This window comes from Tiliqua scincoides, chromosome 1 (genome assembly GCF_035046505.1).
Source record: "Tiliqua scincoides isolate rTilSci1 chromosome 1, rTilSci1.hap2, whole genome shotgun sequence".
Lineage (NCBI taxonomy): Eukaryota > Metazoa > Chordata > Lepidosauria > Squamata > Scincidae > Tiliqua > Tiliqua scincoides.
The window spans coordinates 196,642,626-196,670,242 of NC_089821.1; the positions used below are offsets into that span (position 1 = coordinate 196,642,626).

The 27,617-nt window shown below is 41.8% G+C and overlaps 1 protein-coding gene across 2 annotated transcripts in view; it reads right to left on the reverse strand.

The window, feature by feature from the left end:
* LAMA4 (laminin subunit alpha 4) overlaps positions 1-27,617 on the reverse strand; it is a 107,259-nt gene that overhangs the window by 53,249 nt on the left and 26,393 nt on the right. Inside the window, exons 3-9 of one of the 2 annotated variants that reach the window (XM_066613560.1) lie at positions 25,670-25,794; positions 19,331-19,411; positions 14,073-14,287; positions 10,311-10,406; positions 9,508-9,659; positions 7,246-7,356; positions 2,047-2,158 (exon numbers count right to left, since the gene is read on the reverse strand). In XM_066613560.1, coding sequence (XP_066469657.1) covers positions 2,047-2,158; positions 7,246-7,356; positions 9,508-9,659; positions 10,311-10,406; positions 14,073-14,287; positions 19,331-19,411; positions 25,670-25,794 — 892 coding nt within the window. The remainder of the gene's footprint in view (positions 1-2,046; positions 2,159-7,245; positions 7,357-9,507; positions 9,660-10,310; positions 10,407-14,072; positions 14,288-19,330; positions 19,412-25,669; positions 25,795-27,617) is intronic. The other variant, XM_066613568.1, reaches the window with a different exon arrangement.

The window sequence follows — 27,617 nt, forward strand, 5'->3', positions numbered from 1 at the left end:
AGCACAAACGCGCTGTGTAATGGGACCTTTGGCTGATCCTTGCTTGGATTTGAAGTCTAAATTGGTGATGTCACTTCCAGCCATAACATCACTTCCAGGTTAATGACATCATTTCCTGTGGGTCCTGACAGATTAGAATTAGTGGGATTCATTAGAATAAGTGGGTCTGGGTGCTAAAAGGATTGAGAACCTCTGGTCCAGCTTACTTAAGATACATGTTCTTTCATGGGGGGGGGGGAAATAATGTGCAATATGGAACTTTCATGGGGTTGCTGTGCAGTCTCTACACACTGACTGTTAAGACCCTGGGGCAAAGGTCCGCGATGGTGCCCCCTGTGGGCCGTGACCACCTCCCACGCACAAATCCCTCCACTCCCCCCCACAAATCCACGCACAAATCCCCCCCACTCACGGAGCTTTGCGTGACCCAAAGCTGCATCAGGGAAGCCTCTCTGAGGTTCCCTGACACTATAAACTGTGCTTCCAGGAAACCAGAAGCAGTTTCCGACCGCGTCTGGAGCCTCAGAGAGGCTTGTGCCGGGTCCTACAGCCTCGTGCCCAGGGCATTTGCCCCATAGAATATAATGGGAGGTCTGAAACTGGATCTATCTAGTTTTATCGAAGTTAGAGCAACATTATGTACGTTTTAATTATTGCTGGGTCCATCAAAATACTATTTTGGTGATTACACAGTTATTCCTAAAAATACTTAGCTCTACTAAGAATAGCCTAAACATAATTTGAATTTTTTCCCCCTCTTTTTGAACAGAAACAAATCCCAACATTCTGATGCACCCTTCATTGGCATCAGCATGGGAAGTCTCCCCCACTTCCTGCTACATGTAGTCATGTCCCCACAGCTCTTACGCAGGAGACTAGATGCATTGTTTCAACACACACAGGAAACTTCATCCCACACTAATCCATACAGTTGGGGAGACCAAACGAGCTGTGTGCATGGCTGGATCTTTTCCTCAGCATAGACATTTCCCAGGAGTGGCAGAACAGAGTCTGCTCCCTTTTCCAGCACTCCAAAACAGATGGAGTTGAATTAAAGAGGAAAGAGTGGGGGGGAAAAGAAAATGTAGTTGCTTTTCGTGCAGATATATACTTCTTTCCTTAATATGCTCTAGTGATGAACTGAGAGTGGGGAAACAGCCATGTGAGCATGAGCAGGACGCCCTACTGTTCCCTGCACTGTTGGCAGATCTACTCACTGAATGTTTTGCTAACAGCCCAATCCTATGCAGGTCAAGGCTGACGGGGGGGTTTGGGGTGGGGTGGGGTGAATTTACGACAGCTTCTGTTGTAAAATGGCTGGTGACTGAGCACGAGCACTCAACTGGTGGCCATTTTTGGAGTTCTGAAGCAAGAGGCAGCAGTGCTCTGTATCATACCTGGTTCTTACCTAGCCTGCTAGAGCCGTAGTGGGGAAAGGGGCTGAGAAGCAGATGGGGAGAAACTGGACAGGGAGGCTGAGGGAGGGGATGGATTCGGTGACGATGGCACGCACCAGATCATATCCCCTCTTTTTAGTAGCCTTCCTGCCCCTTTCTTCTCCTTAGACTTGTGCCAGCTACAGAGTTGGCAAAGGTCCGAGGATACCTATTGTGGAGTGGGAGGCTTAAGGAGGGGTAAGGGCAAAATTTCCTTTCCCCTCTAAAGCCTCCCGGTCTTTCCCCCTCACTGCATACAGCGTGCTTGTTTTTGGTATGTGTGCATTGGTGGGGGGGGGAGTACAGGGCTGGGCTCTGAGTCAACTGTCAGTGGTTGCCTGATAAGCAGAAAAAAGTGAATCTGTAACATTCCATAAAGCAATAATCTGGAGAATTTCTAAATTCACTAAATTCAGCAATGCTCATGGCCCTTAGGGCCCAAAGCAGGAATAATTTTTGACTTGTTTCATGGGAAATCTGACGTATAATTAAATCTTTCAGTTTTGTACATTGGTTGGGATATTTTATAACACTGCTGTTATGCCTTTTCTCCACTGTTCACCATTCTCTTCTTGACATTAAGAAGAACTGGAAGAAAAAAAATGTTTACCTTGTACATTATCTATCATATTTTCCAGTTTCTGGACAAGATGAGTAGCACGGTCAATAGCTGCCATGGTTTTTTTCTGAAGTAGTAGGCCTTTGCTTGATTCTTGATTTCTCTGCGAATAAATGGATGTGAACACATTCGATTTTTATTGTCTAAAATATTCACTGGCATTCTTGGGTCTGTTAGTATCAACATACATTTTGCTTCTGGATATTGAGCAAAGGAAGGTCTACGGAATATAGATAATAAAGACATTTGATTATGTTGGAGGAAAAGAGCCGCCTGTCATTAGGTGGTTGGTGTTTACAGAGAAGGATATTAAAACCTGCTCCACATTTCAGTGTCATTTGATGTGACCAAGCTGTCATACATCTATAGTTGGAATTCCACCTCCTGAAGTTAATTGATTGCTGCCTAAAAGGTATCTGACAAGTCTGCTGTATATGGGTTACCAGAAATAGTTCACAAATACATAATGTGTCAATGTATTGTGCGTTTTCTTCCCTCTACCAGCAGTAGCCAATGAGGTGCGTTTCTTCTCTTTAGCACAACATAATGAAGTTGTGTTACATGGTACTGTAAATGCTACGACATGCTGTGGAGCATTTCAGGACAACTCCACACCTATGGAGCGAGGCCTATGTTTCCAGGATTGTGCAGAGCCAAATTAGATATTGCACATAAGAACAGCCCCACTGGATCAGGCCCTAGGCCCATCTAGTCCAGCTTCCTGTATCTCACAGCGGCCCACCAAATGACCCAGGGAATTTGCACACATATACAGTCAACTTTACCCTACTGACCATTTAGAAAAATGAAAAGTCACTTCAGGGTTTTTTAAATTTTTTCTCTGCCTGCTGCTTTTTTAAACCCGTCAAACACCTCCCCCCCTTACAGTTTTTCTTTCTGTAGGATACCAAATGCATATTTGCAAGGGGAAAATGTGGGATAGGGAAACAGAACCAGAAGGCCACTTTGTAATGGAAAACATGGTCAGTGGGGAAAAGATTAAGCACTGCCTTACCCATACCACTTCAGATTCTCCCTTCCCAAAACTGCTCTGATATTTTAAAAAAGACGCTATTGGGTAATATTGCACACATTTGCCTGCAATATCTAGGTTAGTCCTTGAATGGGTCAGTATAACCTTTTGAAAATAGGTGTTTTCACTTCTGGTAGTAGCAAGTGATATTTTCAACCAGATGGGAAAATTAAACTAAGAAAACAGAATAAATTCATCCAATGACACTCTCATTTGCCTTTGTCCCTCTCTACTGTTTCCTCATCTCAAACCTACAGGTAAAAATGCAATTTTTGGTAGTAGGATCACAAATCTTCTGACCTAATCGTCTCCCTCCCAGGGTTATGCCTTGGAGGCACTTATGGGGTCAGCTCTTAGAGCCGGAATTTTCCAACTATGCCTTGCTAGAAGAGAAACCTTTTCTAAAAAAAGACTCTTCTGACAAAGGATGTTTACCAGAAGGTGGGTGTACTTATCCCAAAGCAGAAATGTACTGGAATAATAAGAAATCAATAGGTATTGTATCACCTACTAAACCACTATGTGCTACTGTATTTTTCTTAAAAGAGAGAAAGAGTGCAGCAAATAAAGCTCTTCTTTGTGATATTAGTGACCAGTATAATATATACCCGCTATTGGAAGTAAAGTGTGATTCCCAGTGTGCAAGACTAGTCATTCAAACTACAGAATGCAGCAATTGCACCAAAATAAAGAGATGTATGAGCAAAAGAAAGAAGGTAAGAGATAAGTACTCTTTCTGAAAAATGGGTTCCAGTTTCAATTCCCCCGTCAGCCATGAAGTTTCCTGGGTGACCGTGGGCCAGTCACTTCCTCTCAGCCTCACCTACCTCACAGGGTTGTTGTGAGGACAAAAGGAGGGAAGCAGCTGTGTACACCACCCTGAGCTCTTTGGAGGAAGGGAGGTACAAAAATGTGAAAAATAAATAAATAATAAATAAATTTATCAGCAACTGAAATGCTCATTGTAGAAGAAATATAATTCAAGGAAAGGGCTTTGCCTTAAGTTCAATCTTGTAATAAAGAACAGGGAATTAATATAAGCATTGTAAAAGACAAGTGCTTGTGCACATACAAAAACATGCCTGGCAATAAGGATTTGTTTCTCTTTGCCCTAATCTCTCTCTCTCTCTCTCTTACATCTCTTTTTAGAGTATAAGCCTCCTTAGGACACAGCACTCCTTTTGCTGCATAAACCACTCACAATGCAATTCTATGCATGTTTCCTCAGAAGTATGTTGCACTGTGCTCAGTGGAGCTCACTCCCAGGTAAGTGTGCAAAGGATTGCACGGTTAGGTAAATTTTGGTTGAAAAGCAATATGGAAACATGCCCAATGAAAGTACTGTTTATTCAGAAGTAAGCTGCATTCTGTTCAATAGGACTGAGAGCGCAATCCAGACCAGTGGATGGGCTGGCACAATCCCCATGTGCCTGCCCAAGAGTGTCACAAACATGCCATAAATCTGAATTCTTCCTCCTGGCCAGCTGCTCAGATTTGCACAAGCAATTTCACTGATGCACATCTGAGTAGACTCATAGGAGTGGCTGAGGCATGATGCAGGGTAAGTGGAAAATATCTCCTTACGCCAAGTTGTGCTCCAGCTGGCACTCCAGCTTACTCCAGTTGTGCTCCACTTGGCCTGCCTGTTCCAGCACAAGTTAAAATTCGGCCGTTAGTTCCATATGACTATCAGCAGGAATGGTTTTCTCCATTTCTTATAAATAGCTAAGCATCTTGGTAAAAAAATAGTCGTATTAATACCAGTGGGTTACAGGAATGATATGTCTTCCCTGATTGGGATCTTTACAGGAGAAGGACCAAGAGTTTGCAGTCTAAAAACAGTCAGTCAACATATGTTTAGGCAGCATTTGTGTTCCATTGTCCAATTCAGTGCAATATGTTGGCTTTTGTGAGCATATGCAAGTCAATTCTTTAAGGCGGTTTAGTATTTAAATGTGGTAAGCTTAAAATTAGTTACAGTAGCAGTGTCAGTTAATATAATTCCATTTCACGTAGGTGAATTTTTTTACAGCAGAACTGTAAAAAAGAGTTTATCTTAGGCTCTGTTCCAAATACTCCTTGTACTAGCCAGGTAAGGTGAGATATGCCAACCATGTGGAAGGAGTTGGGGTATTAGCCAGGTAGGGCATCCGAGGGCCTACCACCAGGCTGGCGAACCTCTGAACCTTCATTACTGGTGGTCATGGTCGTATCCAATGCACTATCAGACTGTAGGAAGCGGACATCATGGGGAGGGAAGTGTAGGATATTGCCACAGAGACCCTAGTAACCTGTTGCCAGCACTGGAAGGAGGCTATGGCATGACCCTCTCCAAACTGGGCTACACTGGTGTGAGGAAAAAGCCATAATATGGGCTCCTACCATGTGGTCTGGGCCTTCTGCTGTTATTCAAGATGTGTACAAGGAACTGTACTGCTGTGGCTTAAATTTCACAAAAGTACTGGCCCTTACAGACCCAGGAGGCATGGATGATTATATTGTGCCTACAGTAAAATTAGGATCCTGCTTTTAAGCTCTGCTACCAACTTTGTATAAAAGTGTTAATGATAATAACTGTGTCAATATATACCTTGAATACTGAACAGATACCCCATGCTGTAGGTGCCTGAGAAACCATTTATAAGTAAGTGGTACACTTAGAGAAGACCTTGAAGTATGTAATCAGTGCTAATGAAATGTTACAAAAGCTTCCATGTACAATAACTATAGTTTGAGATGTCCAAAAAGGGCAGCTGGTATACTTCCATCTTGATTATTGTAATCAGTTCAGAGTAGAATTTGAAGTAGATGTGACATATTGGTGAAATTTTTTTCCTGGAATAACAGCTGAGCAGAAGGAGCTCAAAAGTGATGAAGAAGAGTCTCAAGTTTTGGTTCTTGATATAGACACAGACTAATGAGTTAGAGTTGAATTCAAACTTTTTCTTCACACATGCGTAACTCACACTCGCATGAATGAATATTTGTGGGCTCTACACAGCAAAGCAGTATTGCCTTGGCTAGGGGAAATAAAAAAGGAATGTGATGCTTGGTAGGCCTCTGAATGGCAGCCTAGCTACAAACTGGCATCTCCCTCCAAGCCCAACTAAAGTCAGTAGCCTACCAAGTTTATGTGGTTAGCTGACCTTATGATGCTCGTATTGTTCAGCTGACACTAGGCTATAACACAACATGCTCTTGTTGGTCAACTACTCATTTGCTTCATGACAGGGAAGGTATGACTGTGGTTGGCGAAAGAGTAATTTAACTTCATGACCTCTTTCTCCCCCCCTCCAGGTCAGACATCTCCCAAGACAATCTATGCATCAGTCTTTATTGCTCTTTCTTGCATTGGCAGTGTTGTGGTTGAGGGGGAGGAAAAAGACACCTCCTGCAGCAGGACCTGGTGCTGTCAGCAGCAGGAGCACACAAACGCTGCCTTTGAAACTTCAGTGGACCTTGCCAATAAGAAGCAACAGGTTCAGTAGGCAGCAAATGGAGAAATTTGCCTAGAACAATGTTCCTGGAACAATTTTCATTCATCCCTACAGAAATGATGGAATGGGAGAAGTTCAGAGATCTACAATGTAAGGAAAGCTCTGGTTCTTTTGTGCTACTTCTTGGACTGATCCAGACTTCAAGTACACTTTGGGTCTGATTCCTTTGTAGAAACACAAATCCGTATGATAAGATAAAGAATGACAATTTCTGATTATTCTGAAGATAGTTGCATAGCCAGGCAACCCAATTTATGTTTAATGGCCTGCAGCCCTTTAAAACACCTATTTATGCTTAACCATCTTATGCCCAGAGTTGTGGTATGACTTACTGGAAATGATTTTAAACCATTTTGGCAAATTATCAGTCAAAAAACCCTCAGGTTCACCTTTATGTACAATCTACTTGTATTCAGATGTGTAAGCCAGCAATACTCTCCCCTTTCCTGTGGGAGAGATTGTAGGCCTAGTTGTGGGTGGGACTGTCAGTCTCTTCTTGAAAACTCTGTTTAAAATTTGTTTATGCTATTCACATGGAAACTACAATCCACCTTCCTTCCCAATAATTTCAATGCAAGTGCTTCCACAGACTTTTAATGAGCTTTATACTAGGCTTCTACTTCAGCAGAATAATGGAAAAAAGGGAAACTGAAAGCAAACCTTTTCATCGAGTGTGTTGATTTCTTTGAGAAGCGCCGTCATTTCACTCTCAGCGTTATCCATCTGACTTTTCCTCAGTAAAGAATGATTCTCCTTCTCTGACAATTTTGGCTATTAAAAAAAAAATTAAAAATACCATCTTTATTCAATGTACAATTTCCTTAAAAATGAGAATTTTAATGAGCACCATCTAAAGTATACAGTAATGAAGTATTTAGTGACTGTCATACAGTCAAGGGCTGGAAAGGACCTCATAGGGCATCTTGTTCAAACCACTGCCGTGAGGCAGAAGTTCCTAGTTACAACCAAATTGTCACTGACAGATGCTTATTTAGTACCTTATTAAACATGCCCATGGAAGAAGAATGTACAAATGCTCAGGGAATTTGTTCTATTGTCTACAGGAGGCTTCACATTCCTGGTTCGGGGTGCTTGTTTTTACTTTCCATACCACGCATACCACTCTGCAGGCCTCCACATACCAGCTGAGCAAAAAGTGGCCACAGGGGCCAGAGGCTTATTGCTAGCATGATGTGTGAAAGTGTATTGCTAAAATTAGATGTGGCAGTTTCTTTTGCACATGCTACTCTCTCTTTAGTAAGGAGCAGAACAAAGATAAAATAATAAGCCCATTATGCATTAATGTATTCATTAATTTGCCCTAACTGCTCTCACGATTAATTATTTTTCTCCTGATAGATTAAATTATGTCTAGCTTCCTTTAACCTGTCTATCTCCTCTTGTCCGACCCCAGTAAAAATAGAGTCTGCAGGGTGAGAAGAATGGGCTTTCCATCTTGTTTAAAAGGAACCTTTCAAAAATTCAAGGGGAACATAATCCCTCATTTACAGGAAATCTGGTTCTTTTCTTCCATATATTCTAGATCTTTTTCTTATAGGCACTCCATTGTTTATAAACTCATTAACTTTGTCTCTTTGCGCACAGCACTCCAGAGGCCCAAAGAGTGCCAAAAATGAATCTAATAATAATAATAATAATAATAATAATAATAATAATAATAATAACTTTATTTCTACCCCGCCTTTCTCCCCGAAGGGACTCAAGGCGGCTTACAACATATTAAAAACAATTTAAAAACAAATAAAAACATATTAACACATACTAAAAACAGCAGTCAGTAAAAAAAATAGGTAAAAAGAGCATAGAGCAGCAGCATAAAAGAATCAGGCCTGTAAAAAATATTAAAAGATGTTAAAAAGATGTTAAAAGGCCAAGAACTCAGAAGGCCTGTTTAAACAGAAGGGTCTTCAGGCCTTGCCGAAAGGTCTCAAGAGAGGGAGCCATTCTTAAGTCAAGGGGAAGGGAGTTCCATAGCGTTGGTGCCACTACTGAGAAGGCCCTATTTCTTGCAGCCGCCCCACGTACCTCCCTAGGCGTACGTACCTCCCTTCATTTGCTACTTTTTTATTCTGCTCATTCTCCACTGAACTCAAGGAACATACACCCCTACCCACCTATTTGGTGCCCACAATAGCGCTGCATACTGGAAGAGTGTGTGACTGGTGCCATGTAACCCTGTGAATACCATGGGACTTTGAAAAGTCTCTGAAACTGGGTCTTCCCCAGTTTAGTCACAACACCTCATTGGTTCTCAGTCAATATCAGTTCACATATGCATGAGTACATTTCAATTTTATATCACTTACAACAATCCTATCCATGATAAGTCTGAAATAATTCCCACTGTGGTCATTGGGGTTAATGTCAGGTAAAGGTGTACCTGTATAGCATTGCAGTTCAAATTACTTGACTGCCTGATAACTGATAGCTGAACATATTAATGAACTTCATTGAAAAGTACTGTGTTTGAGGCAGAATAAGGCAACACTAAAGTTGACTAAAATACCACTAAATGTGGTATTGGATCTGTAATAGTCCCTTCACACATACAAACCAACTCTATGTTGCAATTACGGTGTGATAAATATGCATGGGTGAATCGTCCCTTAGATACAATGCGTTGCTACTAATTCCCATATGGTACTTGAATATTTTTCATTACAGGACAACTAGCAGCTTGGAGAAGTCGATTTAAAATGGGAAAACAGTAGGAGAAACAGGGTGGCTTGGCTATCCAAGACACCATCTTGATTTGGTTCAGACCCTTGCATAGCTGCTTTTAACTTTTAAAGAACCCAGTGAGAGATCTTCATCACAGATTTTGTTTGACCTTGAATGGATGCCTTTTTTGCAACATTAAAAAATAAAAGCAAAAACACGGTCAAATGGAATAACTGGTACCTTGAGGAGGAAAGCAGTGGAGTTGAGGTCGTTCAAGCGTCTATGAGCATAAACCATGGTGGAAATGCTCAGCAATGTTGATTTGCTTTCATCAATGAACTGAACTGCCAAGCTGATATCATCAATCAAATCCCAAATGCATTTGTCACAACCTGTCAATTAAAAAAAATGCAGACAGTTGTATGCAGCTCACATTCCTGATTTAGAACCTTACAAGAGCAAGCTTTGCTCCCCATAAAGTAAATTCTCAATTGTGAGATGGATTTGAAATTCTTAGCAAAACTGTGCCGAAGGCATGACAAAGATGGAACAAATAGGAAGCCTAAATCCTCCATGTCTTCCAGCTTTTCTAATTTGTAATTTCATGGATCAAAATTGTTCCACATCCACCTCAGTCTTTTTATATTTGAAAGTAACAATTACGAAGGAGAAATGCAAGAGGCCCACCAACTGTAATCCTTCAGGTTCACAAAAGTGGATGTCTATCATGTTGATTACATGCAAATAAATATAGATTATAGCAGGGTGACATGGGGAGGGTCTTTATAGGATGTGGTAGGTTTCACTTTGCCTAAGTAATTTTCTTTCCTGACTCTTTTCCCTGCCAAGTGTTATTTCAGGCATGTTTTCATTTCTACTTCTTTTACACATGTTGTAGGACTGGCTTATACTTTTTTTCTTTAAAGAAAGCACTCACAGAAGCAAGCTCAACACCTACAAAAAAACCAAAAAGATGCTCAGGGAGAGAGAGAGAAAAGATGTTCAGGAAGGTAGCGTAGCAAATACAAACTTGCTGTTCTTACTGATAACTGGACAATCTGTGCCAGGAGGAGGCATTGGAGGTTCTCCTAGGCATTGTCCCGTCCGTCTGTCACAAGGTCCTCCTCTGCAATTACATGCTAGGAATAAAAAAGGAGAGTGGAAAAGAATTTTATAGCAAACCCGAACTAGAAAGCTGTAACAAAAGAAATGACCAATTATTTCAAATCAGAATGTGAAGGTCAGTTACTTCCTTTCTCTCATTAGCCCCTTCTTGTTTTACTCCTTGTCTCCTCTGCCTTTTCTTTAAACCTCCAATTAGTTTTCCTGCCCCTTTACCGGTATTCTTTTTTTTTTTTTTTCCAGTCTGTTCCCTAATTTCAACACTTCCATTACCTTCCCTAGTTCTTTGGGCCTCTTTTCAGACCTCAGTCTTCCTCACAAAGCTATTTTTGCCAGTTGGTCTGGTTGAGGTTTTAATCTCAGCCAAACTGACATTTCCTTGCCTCACAAGATACTGCTGCAAACATCCTGACAGTTTTGTAGCCCAAGGACTTGGAATGTTGCGAACAATTATGCAAACAGAGCAGGAAAACAGTGATAAGTGTCTTTACACCAGAAGCTCAAAGATGGTACAGATGAGGCAATTTGGTCAAATAATTAAATAGGGTTTTCACATTTCTAAACATGGTCAGGTTCACTGTCCCTCTAGGCTTTGGGCAGCACAGTTGAACCAGAAATTGGCGATGATGTACAACATAATCATAGAAAGCTGGAAAATGTGTCGCCCCCACCCCCAGCAAGCAAATATTGGTCAGATTCTTCTTATTCTAACCCTGATAACTTTCACACAGCTTGATCCTAACCTTTGCTGGAACAGGTCAGCCGGCTGGCCTGCACTGTGTTAAGCACAGGACTGAATGGGAATCTAAGACAACTTGGAATTAGGGGACTTCTGTTCCTTTACCCCAAGTCTTGCCCCAGCCATCTCAATGGGGCTACTCGAATCTGCACCAGCTAAATAGCCCATGATTGCCCATGAATTGCCCTCCCCCTACCCTCCTAAAACCCTGTACTGCTGGCCCGCTAGCAGCCTGAATTTACCTCCATGAGGGCTTGATCTGGTATGGGGAGGCCAGCGTGTGTTCTTGTGCTGGCCTCTCCAACTTCAACAGTGGTGCGAACATGCTTTATGGCATGTTTGTGACACCTGGAAGCCGGCGCAAGGGACTTGCACTGGCTTAAACACAATTTAGGATTGCACTCAGTATGAAAGCAAAAGCTTTGAGACAAAGGGACACAAAGAGATGTCGTTCTACAGCAGATCAGAAGCAGTGATTGAAAGAAAATGTGATATTTCTCTTTGGATTTGATCTACAGACAAATACAAATGGCATTTTCATATGTGACAAAAACTGTTGCAACACAGGAGACCTTTAACTGGATTTGTGCCACCTGGGAGACTTAAAAAAAGAAAAATTGGCTTAGGAGGAAATCTGAGTCATTTGGAAATATCAAAAGTGATTGTCACTTGAGTGAATCCAGTTGTGCAGTAGTTATCCATCTTATAAAGATGTTACTACTTCCATTCTTTACAATAGTTACCTCAGGAATCTCTTGTATTGAATACACAATGAACTAGTTTAATGACATGTACAAGTGCCTGAAGATGAAGTCAACTGATGGCTGCTTATTGTTTCAGTGCCCTTGAATTCACTAGTAAGTGTTGTTTCTGGTGGCAGAGATAAAGCACCAAAAGGTACATTATGCAAGAAAGTTCAGATAGGAAGCTTTACATGAAGGTTCAAAAGTCAAATATAACTTTAATTAAGGAAAAGACTTCTTTGTTACAGGAGGATGACAGTTGATCTTTCAGCTAGTCTGTCTAGCTACATATCTTCAGGAGAGAAGAGATGGAACAGAAGGAAGTAAGAACAGTACACTGGGCAGCCAACAAGTATGAGAATAGGAGAGAGAGAGAACACCTTGTCCCCCTACCATTATCTGTCTAGCCTTATCGCCCCTGCTGGTACATGCTGCATACTTGAACTTTCTGCATAAGCTTTTTCTGTATAAGTCTGCTCCTCGGTTGACCTATTTGCTTTCATATAACCAAAGATGGTGGCTGATCTCCCATTTCTGTGGGAATTCAAATGGCAATTCAGAGCAAAACCAACAGAATTACTGGGGAGAAAAAAGTTGAGGTCTGAATCCATATGGTGTTTGCTACAGAATAAGAACTTTCTGGTAGCGTTCAGTGTATTCCTGCAAACATGGGCAATGAAAAATAGCAGTCCTCTTTAATCTTACATTGGTTGAAAGGTTTAATTGTTATTGATTAGCTTAGAGATTGAGAGCTGGTTAAAAGTACTGCAATATCACCTACCACTTTGACATTCTCTTGTGTTTCAAAAAAAGTTGCCTTTTTAGAGTACCTACTGGCTATTTTGTCTTCTTATGGATTCTAAAATTAGCTTGATTCCCAGGGGTAGTTTATTTAAAGACTCACAGTATATACACTGCATGGTTAATGCAACACTGAAAAACAGACAGAAGCCTTTTATGCACTACAAATGTGAGAGCATATCAGTCTACTTTAGCTGCAAAAGCACAAGGAATACTGTGTGCCACTATAGCTAAAGCAGCAAAAAACACCAGTTCTACCTATTTCCTAATAGCCAATCCGATTTGGATGCTGAGTATCATCAGTGCAATATAAGCATGTCATCAGTACGTAATGAGTGTACAGCCCTTCCACTTTGTTGGACATCAGACCTGAGCCTACCCAGCATGCTAAGGATAGGTATGGTAATTTTCCTTCTCTCTTTCTTCTCTCTCTCCAATCCCACCTAATCACTCATCTTCCTTTCTGAAAACCTTCATTCCCCAGTGTCTGTTTTAAACCTCCTGCTAATCCTCTCCTTTTTTCCTGTTGGGTCACCTCAGACAGAGAAACCTCTGCCCAGCTGGCAACCTTACAGCTCAATCCTACCCTCCTTCCCTAACTAGCACTGCACTATTGGACGCTGCTTTAGAGTTGTCACAAAGCAGCCTCTGCTGATAGATCTGCTGGCAGGGAGGCTGGAGGGATCCTGCACATAAGTGGACCCACAAAGATCTGCTGGAGCAAGCAAGCCCTCTCAGGGGTTGTTGGGAGGTGGGGATGTGTGGAACAAGGCGGGGGTGGGCAGAGCAGGGTGGTGATAGGTGTGGGCAGGAGGTGGATCAGACCCAGGAGGGGGTGAGAGTGGTGGCCTTGAATGCTGAATCCCAAGCCCTGCCAGGGCCTGATCCATCTTCCCAGGTCAATGTGAACCTTTGCCAATTATCGAGCTGGTGCAGGTCCGAGTTGACCAACAGTGGCTGCTGGGGCTTCCCCCAGGGCAAGAGATCTTCAGCATCCAAAAATCCCCCAAGGGATACTGTGGTAGCTGCACCAGCACCACTGCATCACCACATGGGGATTTAGTTAGGATTGGGTTGTTAGTCTCTCTTTCTCCCCTCCTTCATTTAACCCATGCCTGTGCAAATGGAACCATTTTCGATTTCACCCACAACCAACAACCCTCTATGTAACAGGTACACATAGCCCTTTCCTTGTTTGCCGAGACCTTTCAGATAAAATCTTTATTCTTCATTGAAAACTCCATCTGAATCATTTGGCTAGGCATTGTTAGAAACCAAATGTTGGATTAGCCATTTGCTACAGAATCACTAAACTCAGACTGCAGACTGAAGAAAGTACGTAGATCTCTGGTCTGAAACCACCAGATGAACACCTAATATTAACACAGTAAATGAAGTACCTGTACAATTTTTAGCTCGTCTGGCATCCCCATAATAACCAGGAGCACATAGTTCACAGTTGAACCCTGTAGTGTTGCGCAAGCAGTTGCGACACTGGCCTGTGACTTCATCGCAATCCTCAAAGATCAGGTTGGGATCTGAATTGCCACTGCAATCACATTTTTCACAGGAGCTTCCAATCACCAAGGGGTTTCCATAGTAGCCTGGGGCACACCTGGAACAGAACACAGACCAGCAATGATTAATAACGTCTTTCCGACCTTTACGCCTGGTGACATTTGGTATGGCCAAGTCAGTCAATTACAAGGTAGAGAACTGAGTGTTGCTGATGATTGACAGTCTTGTCTAGATTTAAGTTTTTGTACAGTATTTGCAGGGATGAAAACGTTGTGTAGCCTAAATGCATCTGGTAACATCATTTTATTTAATTCATTTTAGGTTTCAACCATGCTAGTTGCCAATATGCTTGAAACATATGGCTGAAATAAATGTACTACAACATTTATTTGCATCTCAACTGGCTGCATCTGAAGGAGAGGCAAGATAGTAAGGACCTCTCTCTCTCTATTAGCTTGGGTGGGACCAGCTATCATTTCGCTCCTCCTCTCTGAGAACTATGCAAATATGCAAAATATAGGTGCATATCACCGTAGATCAATGGGAACAGATTTGGAAGCATAACATAAAATTTACTAGAGCAACAAATTTTAAAGAAAATGTATATATAAATGTTTTATATAGATGTTACATGACACCTAAAAATTGGTAAAAATGAGAATGTATCAAAAAGTTGTTGGAAATGTAAATGTGAGGAAGGAACATTTGATCATATGTGGTGGACATATAAAAAACGCAAGTATATTGGAGAATGGTAAGAAATTTAATACTAGAGATTGTTGCATTTACTATACCGTTGAAACCTGAATTATTTTTGCTCAATATTACTTTAGATATTATAGATAAAGAAAATGATGTGCATTTAGTTATTATGATATTAACTGCAGCAAGGATTGTATATGCTAGATACTGGAAGGACTCAAAAATCCCAATGAAAGATGAATTAATAGAGAAAATAATGAACGTGGCAGAAATGGGCAGACTTTCAGAGATTCTGGATCAACAGCGAAAAACGACACAGACTGAGCAATGGAAACCTTTTTATGCTTGGTTGAAAATGAAGTTTTAGAAATATAAGATAAGGCACTTAGATGAATGTACTATATATATGATATATTATGTATGATATGATATGATAGATGAATGATAAATGATAAATGATATTAAGAGGTTAATATAGAAGAGAAAATTGATTAGGAGATATGTAATGATTTATTAGTTATAGTGATATATGATAGTGATATATGATTTCCTGCACCCTCCAATAGTGTGTTTGTGTAGTATAGTGTGCTATGTGTTTTGTGTTATGTGTGTTTGTTTATATTTGTTTTTGGAAAAATAATAAAAATTTATTAAAAAAAAGAAAGAAAAAGAACTGTGCCCTATAGTGTCCATGTAAGCCTCCCATATTGACTGATTGCAAGTGGATTTCTTTCAGCCAGGGAAATGCTTAGAATCTGTTTTTATTTTGAACTTTGCCTCTTGATCTCAAGTATAGAATTTGACTATTTGTCTGTTTACACCTTACCCCCATCTTCTTGTGTCTGGATCAAGCCATTTCTGCCCAACGTTGCATATATGCAAAAGGGATAAAATGCGCACACCTGTGGACTGGGCAAAATGGGTTAAAACAACCCTGCCTAGTTCTTTAAACAGAAAAGCACTTTGCCTTCCATCACTTATTCACACAGGCTTGAGTGTGTTGTGCAGTTGCATGGATGAAAGAGCAAAGTGAAGATGTTGGATGTGTGAGGTGCTCCCCCTCCTTCACCCTCCTCGGGGAACACAGTGTGTGGGCTGTTGGAAGAAAGACAGACCCCTTGCTGTGTGGAAGGCTTGTATGTGGCCTCATATCTTGGATCTGGTGGTAAAGGAAAGATACTGGACGTTTGTATAGTGTGCATTGATGTGAGATAAAGTTGGGGAGAAGTACAGACCTCACAGAGGTTGTTCTCAGAGCTACTCTGGAGATTGTCACCCAGCAATGCACCATGTTTTTTTTGCCCCTGAATCTCTTTCCTTTTTAATCTCCCTTACTTCCCCTCTTAATGTTTTTTTTTCCTTTTCCTTTAGACTGTAAGCCTTCAGATATTACCTGTATTATTTATAATTTTAATACAGCACTAACAGCGCAATCCTATGCATGCCTATTCAGACATAAGTCTCACTGAGTTCAGTGGGACTTACTCCCAGGTAAGTGTGTACAAGATTGCATCCCTACTAATTTTAGGAATAATAATGTAACTAGTAGTTACATTACTACTAATGTACTACTAATAATGTGATAAACTAGTAACCTGTTACTTTCTAAAGGTGAAAGCTTCAGGAAGATGAGAGACCAGGACTCAATCCTGCATCCCACCAATTACTGTAATTGGAGTCACACCAACTGTAGAGCCTACATACTAGTTGTCAGTGTGTACACTTAGGGTGAGATGAATAAAATTACTGATTCCAAAGACTGCATTTTCTTTATACTGTCACCAAGCCACTTTCTTCACAGTTTTGCTGAATCTATTTCTTGGAAGAATGGAGAGCAGTACTTTTAGCTTGCTAGAAATAATCCATCCAGTTCAGTAACACAAACACGGAGGCAGGTGCACTCCTGTGACAGAAAAATAGGCCTCATTTTCATAGATATATTTGTGGATATGGAGGGCGAAGTTGCTCTTTAAAGGCTGGTTGCCTTACTTTTCCTAGCCATAACTCATCGGTGGTGAATAAAGTAGCTGTCTACAGTGAATGGGAAGTCTCAAAGTAGAAAATAAGCATGTGCCACTTTCATTTTTCTGGGTCATAATCCAAGTTCTATCACATCACGTCAGAGGCATGATGATCTTGTCAATGGTTGGCACTGCATGAGGTAGGATAATGATGATTGCAACCTACTTTTCCCTTACTTCATTCTTGTGATTCTTGTGATTCCCAAAACAAAGGCTCTGAATTTAAAAAAAAAAAATATTCTTGAGTGTTTTGACACTCAAGGGAATTTTTAGCTGCGTTTAAAATATAAATTGATTTTGGTTCAAACTTTATAATGAGAACTTCTTGGGTGAGTTCCACAACATATTAACACATAGACTCCAAAATATGCCTGTCAGACTTTTAGGCTGAGGGAATAGACTAGAGTGTTTCTGAGATAGTAAGCAATTAAACAAATAGGGCTGCAACCCTATGCAGACTTACCTAGGAGTAAGCCCCACTGAACACACAGAGAGAGGCAGCCCAATGCTATCTTTCCTGGTGCCCAGAGGAATAGTTGCACCAAAATGGTGACTGCTGCATCCAGCAGGCGCAGGGAAGCTGACGGAGGTTCCTCAGGGGATGTGGACTTTTGTCCCCTTCCCACAAGGAAAGCCCCAGGCCCTGCATTGGAGGTTCTCACATCTGCACCAGCTATTTTGCCAGCATAGACTTGAGAACCTCCATGTTGGGCTTTTCAGTCCAACATGGAGGATAGGATCTGGTGGACACCTCCATCAATTCCACCCCCTCCTGGGCCAGTTCCTCCTCCTGCCCCAGAATGCTTCTCCTTGCCCCCAAAATAGGCACGACAGCCTGACACTCTTACCTTGCTCCAGACGATTGTGTGACATCCACCAGTGCTGGGCCCAGTGCTGACTGGTGCTGGCCCAATGCCAGCACTCCCTACTCTGAGCCTGCTGTAAACATGCTTTAGAGCATGTTTATGATACCCAGTGCCGGCACTGGAACTTAGTACTGGTGCTAGGGCCCAATAGGATTGGACATTTACTTCTGAGTAAACATAAACAGGCTCTTGCTGTGCTTTATAGAAACTGGTGACATGCCCTGCCATTTTTTAAAATATTAACTTCAAATAAGGGTTTCTCTTTAACTCCAAAAGGATATTTTCATATTTGGAGAGTGAGTATACAGTTAGAAAACCTAGAACCCTAGACAGATATTCATTGTTTTTCATCATTTATGAATCAATTTGCTGAGAATTGCTCAAAGTAATGCATATAGAAGCAAATTACAAATCACAATATAACATCACCAGTCAATTAAGGTTCAAAATACAGTTCGTTATCATTGTCTGCTAGGGTTAGGTTTCTGGAAAACCTAGTGGATACTGAATTAGCAGATACTGAATCATTGAGCCTATGAGAAAAATGGGGTTTAGTTCCAGGGAACCCTCTTCACCATATACTCTATGAACTTTATGAAACAGAATCTTACCTTGAAGTTTATGGGGCTGGGTGTTAGCACAGGCTCATCAACATCTCCAACATCTGATACTTCCTCCTGCATGCTGGATATCCCTTGATTCATTGAAGGTTGTAGCAATTTCTCCAGGCTGGCTATCCCTTGTTGTTGGGTTGCTGGCCCAACAATGAGGCCTCAGAGTTCAGCAGTGGGGAGGAGATTAAATTCTCCTCTTCCACCTGTCCTTTGGCTCCTTCCCTGGGCTTGTCACAGCCCCACGGCAGCCCTCACGAAGACTTCCAGATACCTATCATCAGCTGCCTCTCATCATCACTAGGGTTGTGAAGGTTCAGCTGGAGTCCCCAAGATGGTGGGGCAAGTCTGCAAGCAGACACAAATGTGTCCAACAATTCTCCATGGGCCAATACCAGTGCCCATTTGATGTGGAAAATTGACCCAATCCAGACAACTTTCAGCTTGAACTGGCACAGTATTTGTGGATATCCAGAACAGAGTAGCAGAGAATGAGAAACGGCTGGCAGTTCTTGCCATTTGCAGATAAGCAAATTCACGTATAAAGAGAGCTAACTGTAAATAATTCTAAGACTGATTGAAGAAACACATTATAAGCTTCCCCAAGTTGCATTAAGAACACCTATCTGTTTTCATGCAACATCTGGACAGTTGCACGTGTGGGGAATTCTCAGAGGATATTGCTATCTAGACCAATTCATGTCGGATGCGTTCTCAAAATAGACTTATGACAGCAACAAGCTTTTGTCACTCTCAGTACAAGTTGAACTGAACTGTCACTGACAGCAGCTTCCTGAACACATGACCTACAACAGCTAGGTACAGGTCAGTGTGTTTCCTTTGCTATCCAACAAATGAAAAAAAAGAGTCTGAACTTAAGTGTCAGGATCAATGACTCAAGAATTCTCCATTTCAAAATTGCATCTGAACGTTTCCTTACCTTTCGCAGTTTGGGCCTGCATAATTTTCTTTGCACATACAGTGCACCACACCACTTCTTCTGTAGCAGGAAACTGCAAAACTGAAATGGGATAAAGTAGCATGATCAGAAAAAACTCTGGTGAATATTGAGCTTTGCAAAAGTTATGTGCATTTGCCTATGAACATGGGAGTTAATACATTTGATGCTGCCCAAGGCAGATTTCCTAAATGGGGACATGGGGCTCCTGGAGTGAAGGAAGCAGGAATAAGTGGTACAGTGGGGTGAGGGTGTACCTCTTTATTGACTTTCCAGCCCAACTTTTACATGTGCTTTGAAAAATGAAACAAAGAAATAAAAATCCTAGCCCTTTCTGTTATTAAGCAATGTAATCTCTGACTGATGTATCTGTCAATGTATGTTGATTGACAACAGTGGACCAGGGTGCAATGGGACAACATGTTTCACTGCCTTCATTAGGACTCTGTGGGGTTGTATATGCTTGTTCTGCCAATTTCTTTGGTTTGTCTGCCTTTCTGCTTTGAGATGAGATGAAGATAAATACACAGCCAAGGGAGCCACCCACAATCCACTTACAGCCCACACAATTCAATTAGTTGTAATACTTCAATTGAAGCCAGTTTAGTCTCCTTTCAAGTTAATATGATTAGATCTATATGAAATCAAATATTTTGACGGAAATAAATTGTGGATCAGGATGTGAGGTTGTGAAGTGTTCCGAGGAGCACCATATTCCAAGGAGAATTCAGCTGGAAAATCTGGAAGATTTTCAATTACTTTGAGATGTGAGAATATTCGCTATCATTTCTCAGAGAAGAAATGACAAGAGAAATTGGGAAGAGGACAGAAGGAGCCTGATCTCCAATGGGCAATGTTTCGACTGGGAGTAAAAGCACCAGCTCTTTCACTTTGTCCTTGTTAGAGATGGTTGTGATGAAAAGCTTTGCGAATACTTTTCATGAAAGAAACACATTGTACAGAGGTGGATTATTATTATTATTTTTTCCTAATCTACATGTGTTCTGCACCTTCAGTAAAAAATATTTCAAAGTTGTTCAATATACGTTACATATCTATATTGTAATACCAAATTTAGACCATTGAATGTCTGTCGGTTTGTAAACAAACAGCACAATCCGAGGCATATCTACTCAGAAGTAAGTTCAATTATGTTCAACACATCTCCCAGGAAGATGTGTATAGGATTGCAGCCAAAATGGGATCATCCTCAGAAAAAAGAGATGTTTCTATATACCTGCGAGACTTCCTGGATATGCCAAAGGGGATATGTTTGTAAATTCAAATTTAAAAAAGCAAGCAACTGGACCAAAATTCTTCATCTGGCTTGGTAAAAAACACACAATAAGCATTCTCTTTAGTATCTGAAATGTGTGTCCATGCTGATCACATGCACAGGATAAGAGGAGCTCTGCAGAGCTTGGAATCCACCAGGTGAGGGCAGCCCAAACCTGAGCTGCCCAGCACCCAAGGCTGCAGCGGCACCAAAATGGCTGCCGCTGCAGCCTATGAATGTTGGGCAGCAGTGAGTGGTTCCCAATGCATCCTCAGGGGAAGGGAACATTCCCCTGGATAAGGTAAGAAGCCCTGCAATGGGGATACTTGACTCTGTGCTGACTATTTATCCAGTACTGAGTAAAGTAGTCCCATGTAGGTCTGGAAGGCCTGACGCAGGGCTCTGGATCTGGGAGGAGCTCAGCTCTACTGGTCCCACCCTCTTCCTCCCCGCTCCTTCCCCATTATTATTAACATTATTAACAGTATTTATATACCGCTTTTCAACTAAAAGTTCACAAAGCGGTTTACAGAGAAAAATCAAATAACATATCATAAGAACATATGAACAGTCCCACTGGATCAGGCCATAGGCCCATCTAGTCCAGCTTCCTGTATCTCACAGCAGCCCACCAAATGCCCCAGGGAGCACCCCAGATAACAAGAGACCTCATCCTGGTGCCCTCCCTTGCATCTGGCATTCTGACATCACCCATTTCTAAAATCAGGAAATGGCTTTCCTCTCCCTCATCATGCCTTTCCTCTCCCTCATCCCACCCTAGAACACCTTCCCCATGCCCCCACTTACCTCTCCACCACCCGGTGCTCACCTGGAGCTCTGGGAGGTGGCTGCCTGCCTGGTGCTGGCTCAGTGTGGGCTTGCATTGAGCTAGTGCCTGCACTGGCCTGGCAGTAAATGTCATAGGTGTGCCTCACAGCACATTTGTGACACTGCGTGCCGGCCCTGAGATGGTGTGAATTGGTCTGGATCGGACCCTTATATCAACAATATTTGCAAACTTCCTCACCTCTAAGTAGTCAACTGGATGGCTATGCTGAGATTCCAGAGAGGGAGCAATATTAGTCTTTCAGTAAAAAGAACAAATGGTTGAATCCTCAAATTCAGCAGAAATTATTTGTATTTCAAAGCTATTGTTTTCCAGAGTTAAAATGCACGCATTTATCTGCCTGGTTTGGAGACATTTACAGGGTCAGTGAGAATTCAAATGGAGAGTTTCATGAAAAGCAATACTTGCACACTGCCTGCTGTAACATTTTACTGACATCATTCCAAGCGTGTTTCCACACTGGGATGTTTTTCTTCACTTATTTTATGTGAGTTAATCCCTTGTTTCAAGGAACCGCTCTTTGGGACTTAATAGCAGGCCGAAGATTTTGCTGAATCTTTTAGAGATTAAAAGTTCATTAAAAATTGTCATAGAATTCGTAAAAAACAAAACAAAACACAGAACCTGTAATAACATCTGCTACAGTTTGGAGCAGCTGGCATCCAGTTGTTTTAAACAAATGATCATCCTGTAATGGGAACTCTTCTACAAGTTCCCAGGATATCAGATATGGAGATAGTCTGGCCAGACAAAAAAATAAAGTCCACACAGATGAATCCCAAGAACAACTGTGTATATAATGAATCTGCCAGCTTAGAGATTTGGATACAGTATTGGACAGCCTTTATAAATCCCTTGGTTATGTTATTCATGGGCTAGCGCCTTTGTTTCAAAGTGGAACAGCAAGCATTCTCTCTCCCATATTTTCAAGGTATTAAGTCCAATTCTGCTTTCACTGTGCTTGCAACATCTAGCACAGAAGAATGAATACAGGAAGATGGGCAGCCCAATCCTATCCCCTTTCAGTCCACAGCATGCAGTGTCACTGACAGAGCGTGCGCTATGGTAGGGGTGAATCAGGTGGCCACTGAGAAACAAGTAAAGATTTTTTAACTTACATTCTGGAAGGTTGCTTGGTTGCCAGTGGGTCTCCTCAGACATACACCAGCTATTTTGCTGGCCTAAGTCCAGATGAGAGGAATGGGGAGGGTCTGGGCCAGGAAAGGTGATAGGATCTGACATGTGTGACTGTTGCTGCATTCCACCCCATCCTGCCCTTGAACAATCCCCCAATTTGGCCCACTCCCCACCCTGATCCTTCCCTGAACTGCCTTCTCCACTATTTTACCTGCACTGGTAGAGCATCTGGGTGGTTCACATGGAGCCTCTGGCCATTTCTGCCAGTGGCTTCATAGCACACAACAGAGGCGTTATATTTGTACTGTTGTAAGGTGACTTGCGGCAGCGTTTTGCTAGATCTGCTGCTATGTGTGGCCTGTAGGATTGGGCCATCAAAAGTTTGAAAATATTTTTCCTTTTAAAAACTCAATTAACTAGAGTAACTATGAAAAAGTAGATTTTACCAGGTATTGGAAACAATGTTTTATAATATTGAAGCTGATATTCTAAACACTTTAAACAATCCTATAGGCTGAAATCCTATATACGAGTGGGAGTATGTATTGAGTTCTCTTTGAACTCGATGGGACTTACTTCTGAGTAGACATGCACAGGCTTGCACTAAATGGGTAAATAGTATACAATCTTTATGCAGGAGTGGAAGTACAGTACAGGTCTGCCCTGTTTATCCATGAGCTCAGAACTCATGGATTTAACTCACTGTAGGTTCTGAACCCACAGAGGAGGGCCAAACCTGAGCTCCTGGATGCAACTGGAGGTGTTCTCCAGTCATGTCTGGGAAACTTTTCTGAGGCCCCCAGAGGCCGCACTCGGCCTCTGTGGGCCTCAGAACAGCTCCGGATGCAACAGGAGAAAATTCCCAGTTGTGTCCAGAAGTCATATTGGACCAGACCCGCGGATTTGTTTATCTGCAGATTTTGGTATGCACGGGGAGTCCAGGGGCAGTTCCCTTATGGATACCGAGGTCCAACTGTACTCCTTATATGATGGTCAGATATTGGTACTGATAGAAACCTTCTTCCCTGGTCAAGTAGCAGCCATTGGTATGGTATGATCTAGTTTGGGACCATTGCATTCACCACCCAGTCAGAGATTTAACTTCTAGAGAGCATGAAGAGGAAGCTGAATCCTAAAGAGTGACAATATTAGTACAGTAACTGATACTAACAACATTTTTTTGACAAGGTATCCTCCCTGAAGAGAAATATAAGGACAAAGTAAGGATCATGGTTTACAGTCATAGCCACCAGATAACAAGCACTGTCCAAGGTAAATAGGGACAGTCTGAGAGTATAAATGCACGCTCTGCAACTGATCACCTCTCTAAATTTGACAGCAAAGGGCGAAGAAAATTGTGTTGCCAGTGTGCCAATGCACCTTTTAACTGCTGGCTCCGACTGCTTTATGGCAGTTAGCACCAGTGAAATGCAAGTTCCATTGTCCCCAGCCCCAATAGGATTTGGACCATAAGGCTGCAGCTCTAGCCAGACTTACCTGGGAATAAGTCCCATTGACTATAATGAGATTTACTTCCACATAGGCGTGCATATGACTGGGTTTTAATTTTTCTTTATTTCAGGGTTTTTTTTTTGTTTTTTGTTTTGCCTTCCCTGTAAACTAGCTTATCACCAGAAAAAAAAAAATCTCATCAGCATACAACTGAAATTGGAACAGGCTAATACTTGCAAATGCAACATTATCATTTGCTAAGGCAGCACACATATGAGGATGGGGAATACACTATTGTTGGACTTCTAGAACTATTTACATTGCACAGTATGCTAAAGGAAATGAAATGAAAAATAATTCTCTTTTTTGTACAGTGGCCTCAACACCTGGCCTTCATTGTTTTTGCAGTGCCAGCAAAATGGATGAATTCCATTTTGAAGAAACAAACTATAATAAATGGCTACATGGTAAAGGTAATTAACAATAGCAAAAATCTCAAGAGAACATGAAACATACATGCAATTTTTCAGCTTAAGATGTTGGTTGACATTCTTACAAAAGAATTTACATAGATGAGAAGAAACATTTTTGTTTTTCTGCTTCATAAATGTTCAGAGGTTGAAAAATGATCATGGCTTTTTGTTATTTTTGGCAGGGAATACAATTTTCTGTCAAATTCAAGGGACAGTGGGCCTCTCTTCCCCCAAGGATAGATAACTGGCCTGCACTTCATCCAGAAATCTTAATACTATTTGTGGGTGTGCTACCTAGTAGATGCTATGTTTTGGTTAATGCTATTACTCATTTTGACTACTATCATGTTCTGTGATCCATCTTTGTTTTGAAATGGCATAGAAAAGCCATTGGCTTTATGACTTATGGTGCCAGTCCTATGGGCTACAGGATCCAAAACTATCCAATTTCCTGCACTGATGCAACTGTGCCAAGAGGATGTATGCTGCATTCTGCAGTGGAGGGACAGGCACAGAGCCCTCCTCAAAATAAGGGAAAATTTGCTCCCTTAATTCGGGGCTGCACTGCAGCTATATCAGTACTGGAAAGTTGGTTAAGATTGAACCCTCATGTAATATAAAAATACATACCAAGATCTAGGGCATATCCACATGACTAATTCTTGCAATTCTGTCTTAGTGCTGTGGTACACAACCAGGAGTATATTCATCTGCATAACCAGTCACAGAAGGTGACCATGAAGATCAACAACCCCTTCCATTCATGGAAACTGTCAAATGCAGTGCATTTGGGCTCTTAAACAAAGGCCATTCAGATGTGCTATCCCTCACACTGATCAGAATTTAAAAAGAATATGTGACTCAGATATCATCACTTGCATGCATGTTTTTTGTTTATAGAAATTACTAGTGTTATTGAAAAGAAAAATAAAGGAAAAGTTATTTTCTTTTCCCCCCATTGACTCTAAAAGCAGTCTGAAAGAGAAGAAAGCGATTGTGCTTCTTTGTGTAGATGTACAGTAACACTTTCCCTTTCCTGAGGAAGCATAATGGTCTCTGGCCCTGAGAAAGTATCCTTAGCAGCAGGAGGGCCAACTACTAGAGCCAATGACATAAAATAAATTGGTTGAACATACTTGGCAAGCAAGGGCAAGGGGCAAGGGCAAAGCTGGCAAAAGCTGGGCACTCCCCGGCTGACATCTCCCAGATAGCCATCTGGACATTTTTCACAGTGGTCGCCAGTTGTGTTTCTTTGACAATTCTGTAAGGTATAAAAAGAGAAAAAGAGTAACGAGTGGTCAAGGCAGGAACTTCACAAAGCAAACCTAGCAGAAATTCCTTATGCCACAAGGCCTGGAGCCAAACTCAAATCCTCCCAGCCAGGTACTGACTGATTAAATGGAGAGTGCTTGTAACTGGTACTGTATCGTAAATGAAGATATGTTGAACTGTAAAAGATGCCCTTCCAGAATATGTTGACAAACACAGCCTACAAGTTCATTGCTGAAGGCATATATGTCTGAAGCCTGTGCAGGCTTTCCGAGTATCATACTTTACATTTCCTATAGTATTATTAATCAGGTGCATTGTTAGTAGTCAGGGCCATCCATAACTGGATGCACTTGAAATAAATGATGCCTTTTCTCAAAGCCCACTCAGAATCAAAACTGGTTTCCTGATGTACATGCAGGCAAACCTACAATTATCCAAAGGTTTCAAAGAGAATTCATACTGGTGGAGGGAGATGGGTTGTTCCTCGTAAGATATGATTGACAGCGAGCATCGGGGAAAATGGCAGGTTAATGGAGATTGAAAGGTTTGTTATTCCCTTTATTCAGAATTAAAATATTCATGATCTCTGACATACTGCTGTATCACCAATACATTATTGCAGGCCTCAGAAAATGAAAGAGAAGGAAATGATAAAATCTTCCTTTTTGAAAAAATCAAGATGGTTGCTCATTGGTGTTAGTGGTTGCTGTACAATATTAATATTTTTATTTTGCCTGTTTGTTTTTAAAGACCTTCTTTATGGTTTGTGCTGGCTTTACCTGTCATATGCTGCATTCTGGCCTTGGTATCATTCTGTTTGTTCGTACGATCAACACATAAAAACAAATAGCCTCCTCCCCTGCATTTTCTACATATCAGTGTTCATTCTACCACTCACTGATCCTCTGGAAGCCTACTGAAATGACTGGAGTACAGTTGAAATGCTATTCCTTTTCTGGGTTCAGTGCACCCAATTTTTCTCTGGTTATTTCTTTCAAAAAAAAAAAGAGACTTCCACCAAGTTTGGAGATTTGGTCCTGTGTGCACTGTTGCAAATGTGCTGTAAAGCATGTTTGTGAGCTCTTTATGCTGGCCGAGCGCCAGAGCTAGCACCAGTGGAACACCGGTGCTCCGCCAGTCTGCGGTCGTCTGAACCATTGGGTGCCAAGAGGTAGGTGGGGACATGGGTGGAGGTGGGGAGGAGGCATTCCAGAGTGAGGGGAGGAAGAGGGAGGGGGAAGAGGGTGGGGAGGAGGCACACTGGAGGGAGTGAGTGGGGCGGGAGGGAGGCGGGATTGATGGAGCTCAGTTCCATCTGATCCTGAGCTCCATGTTGGGCTGTGTGGCCCGACATGGAGGGTCTTCTATGGCAGGCCAAGGGTTGCTGCAGAATCAAATGACTCCATTGCATGGCTTCTTACCTTGGGGAAGGGGAGAAATGTTCCTTTCCCCTGAGGAGCTGCCAGCGGCTGCCCTATTGCACACAGAATGCTGCGGCAGTCCTGATGCAACGAGCAGCTTAAGGTCGGGCTGCCCAAAGCAAAACTATACAGTATAGTTCCTGTTATCTGCCCTTGTGTTTAAATGCCAAACTTTTTTTTTTTTTAATTATTCAAGAGAGTTTAAAGTGCAGTTTGGGGACACTTAGAAGTTGTTTTTGAAGGGAAAACTGAGCCCAAAATGGAATGAGGGCACAAAAAATCATGTGGCCCTTTTTGGTCCTAGCCTTTATCTGTACTGTTAACCACTGACAGCCCAGTCATAAAGGGGCAGGCCATTGCGCCTCTTTCACTGGTGCTGACTGCTGTAAAG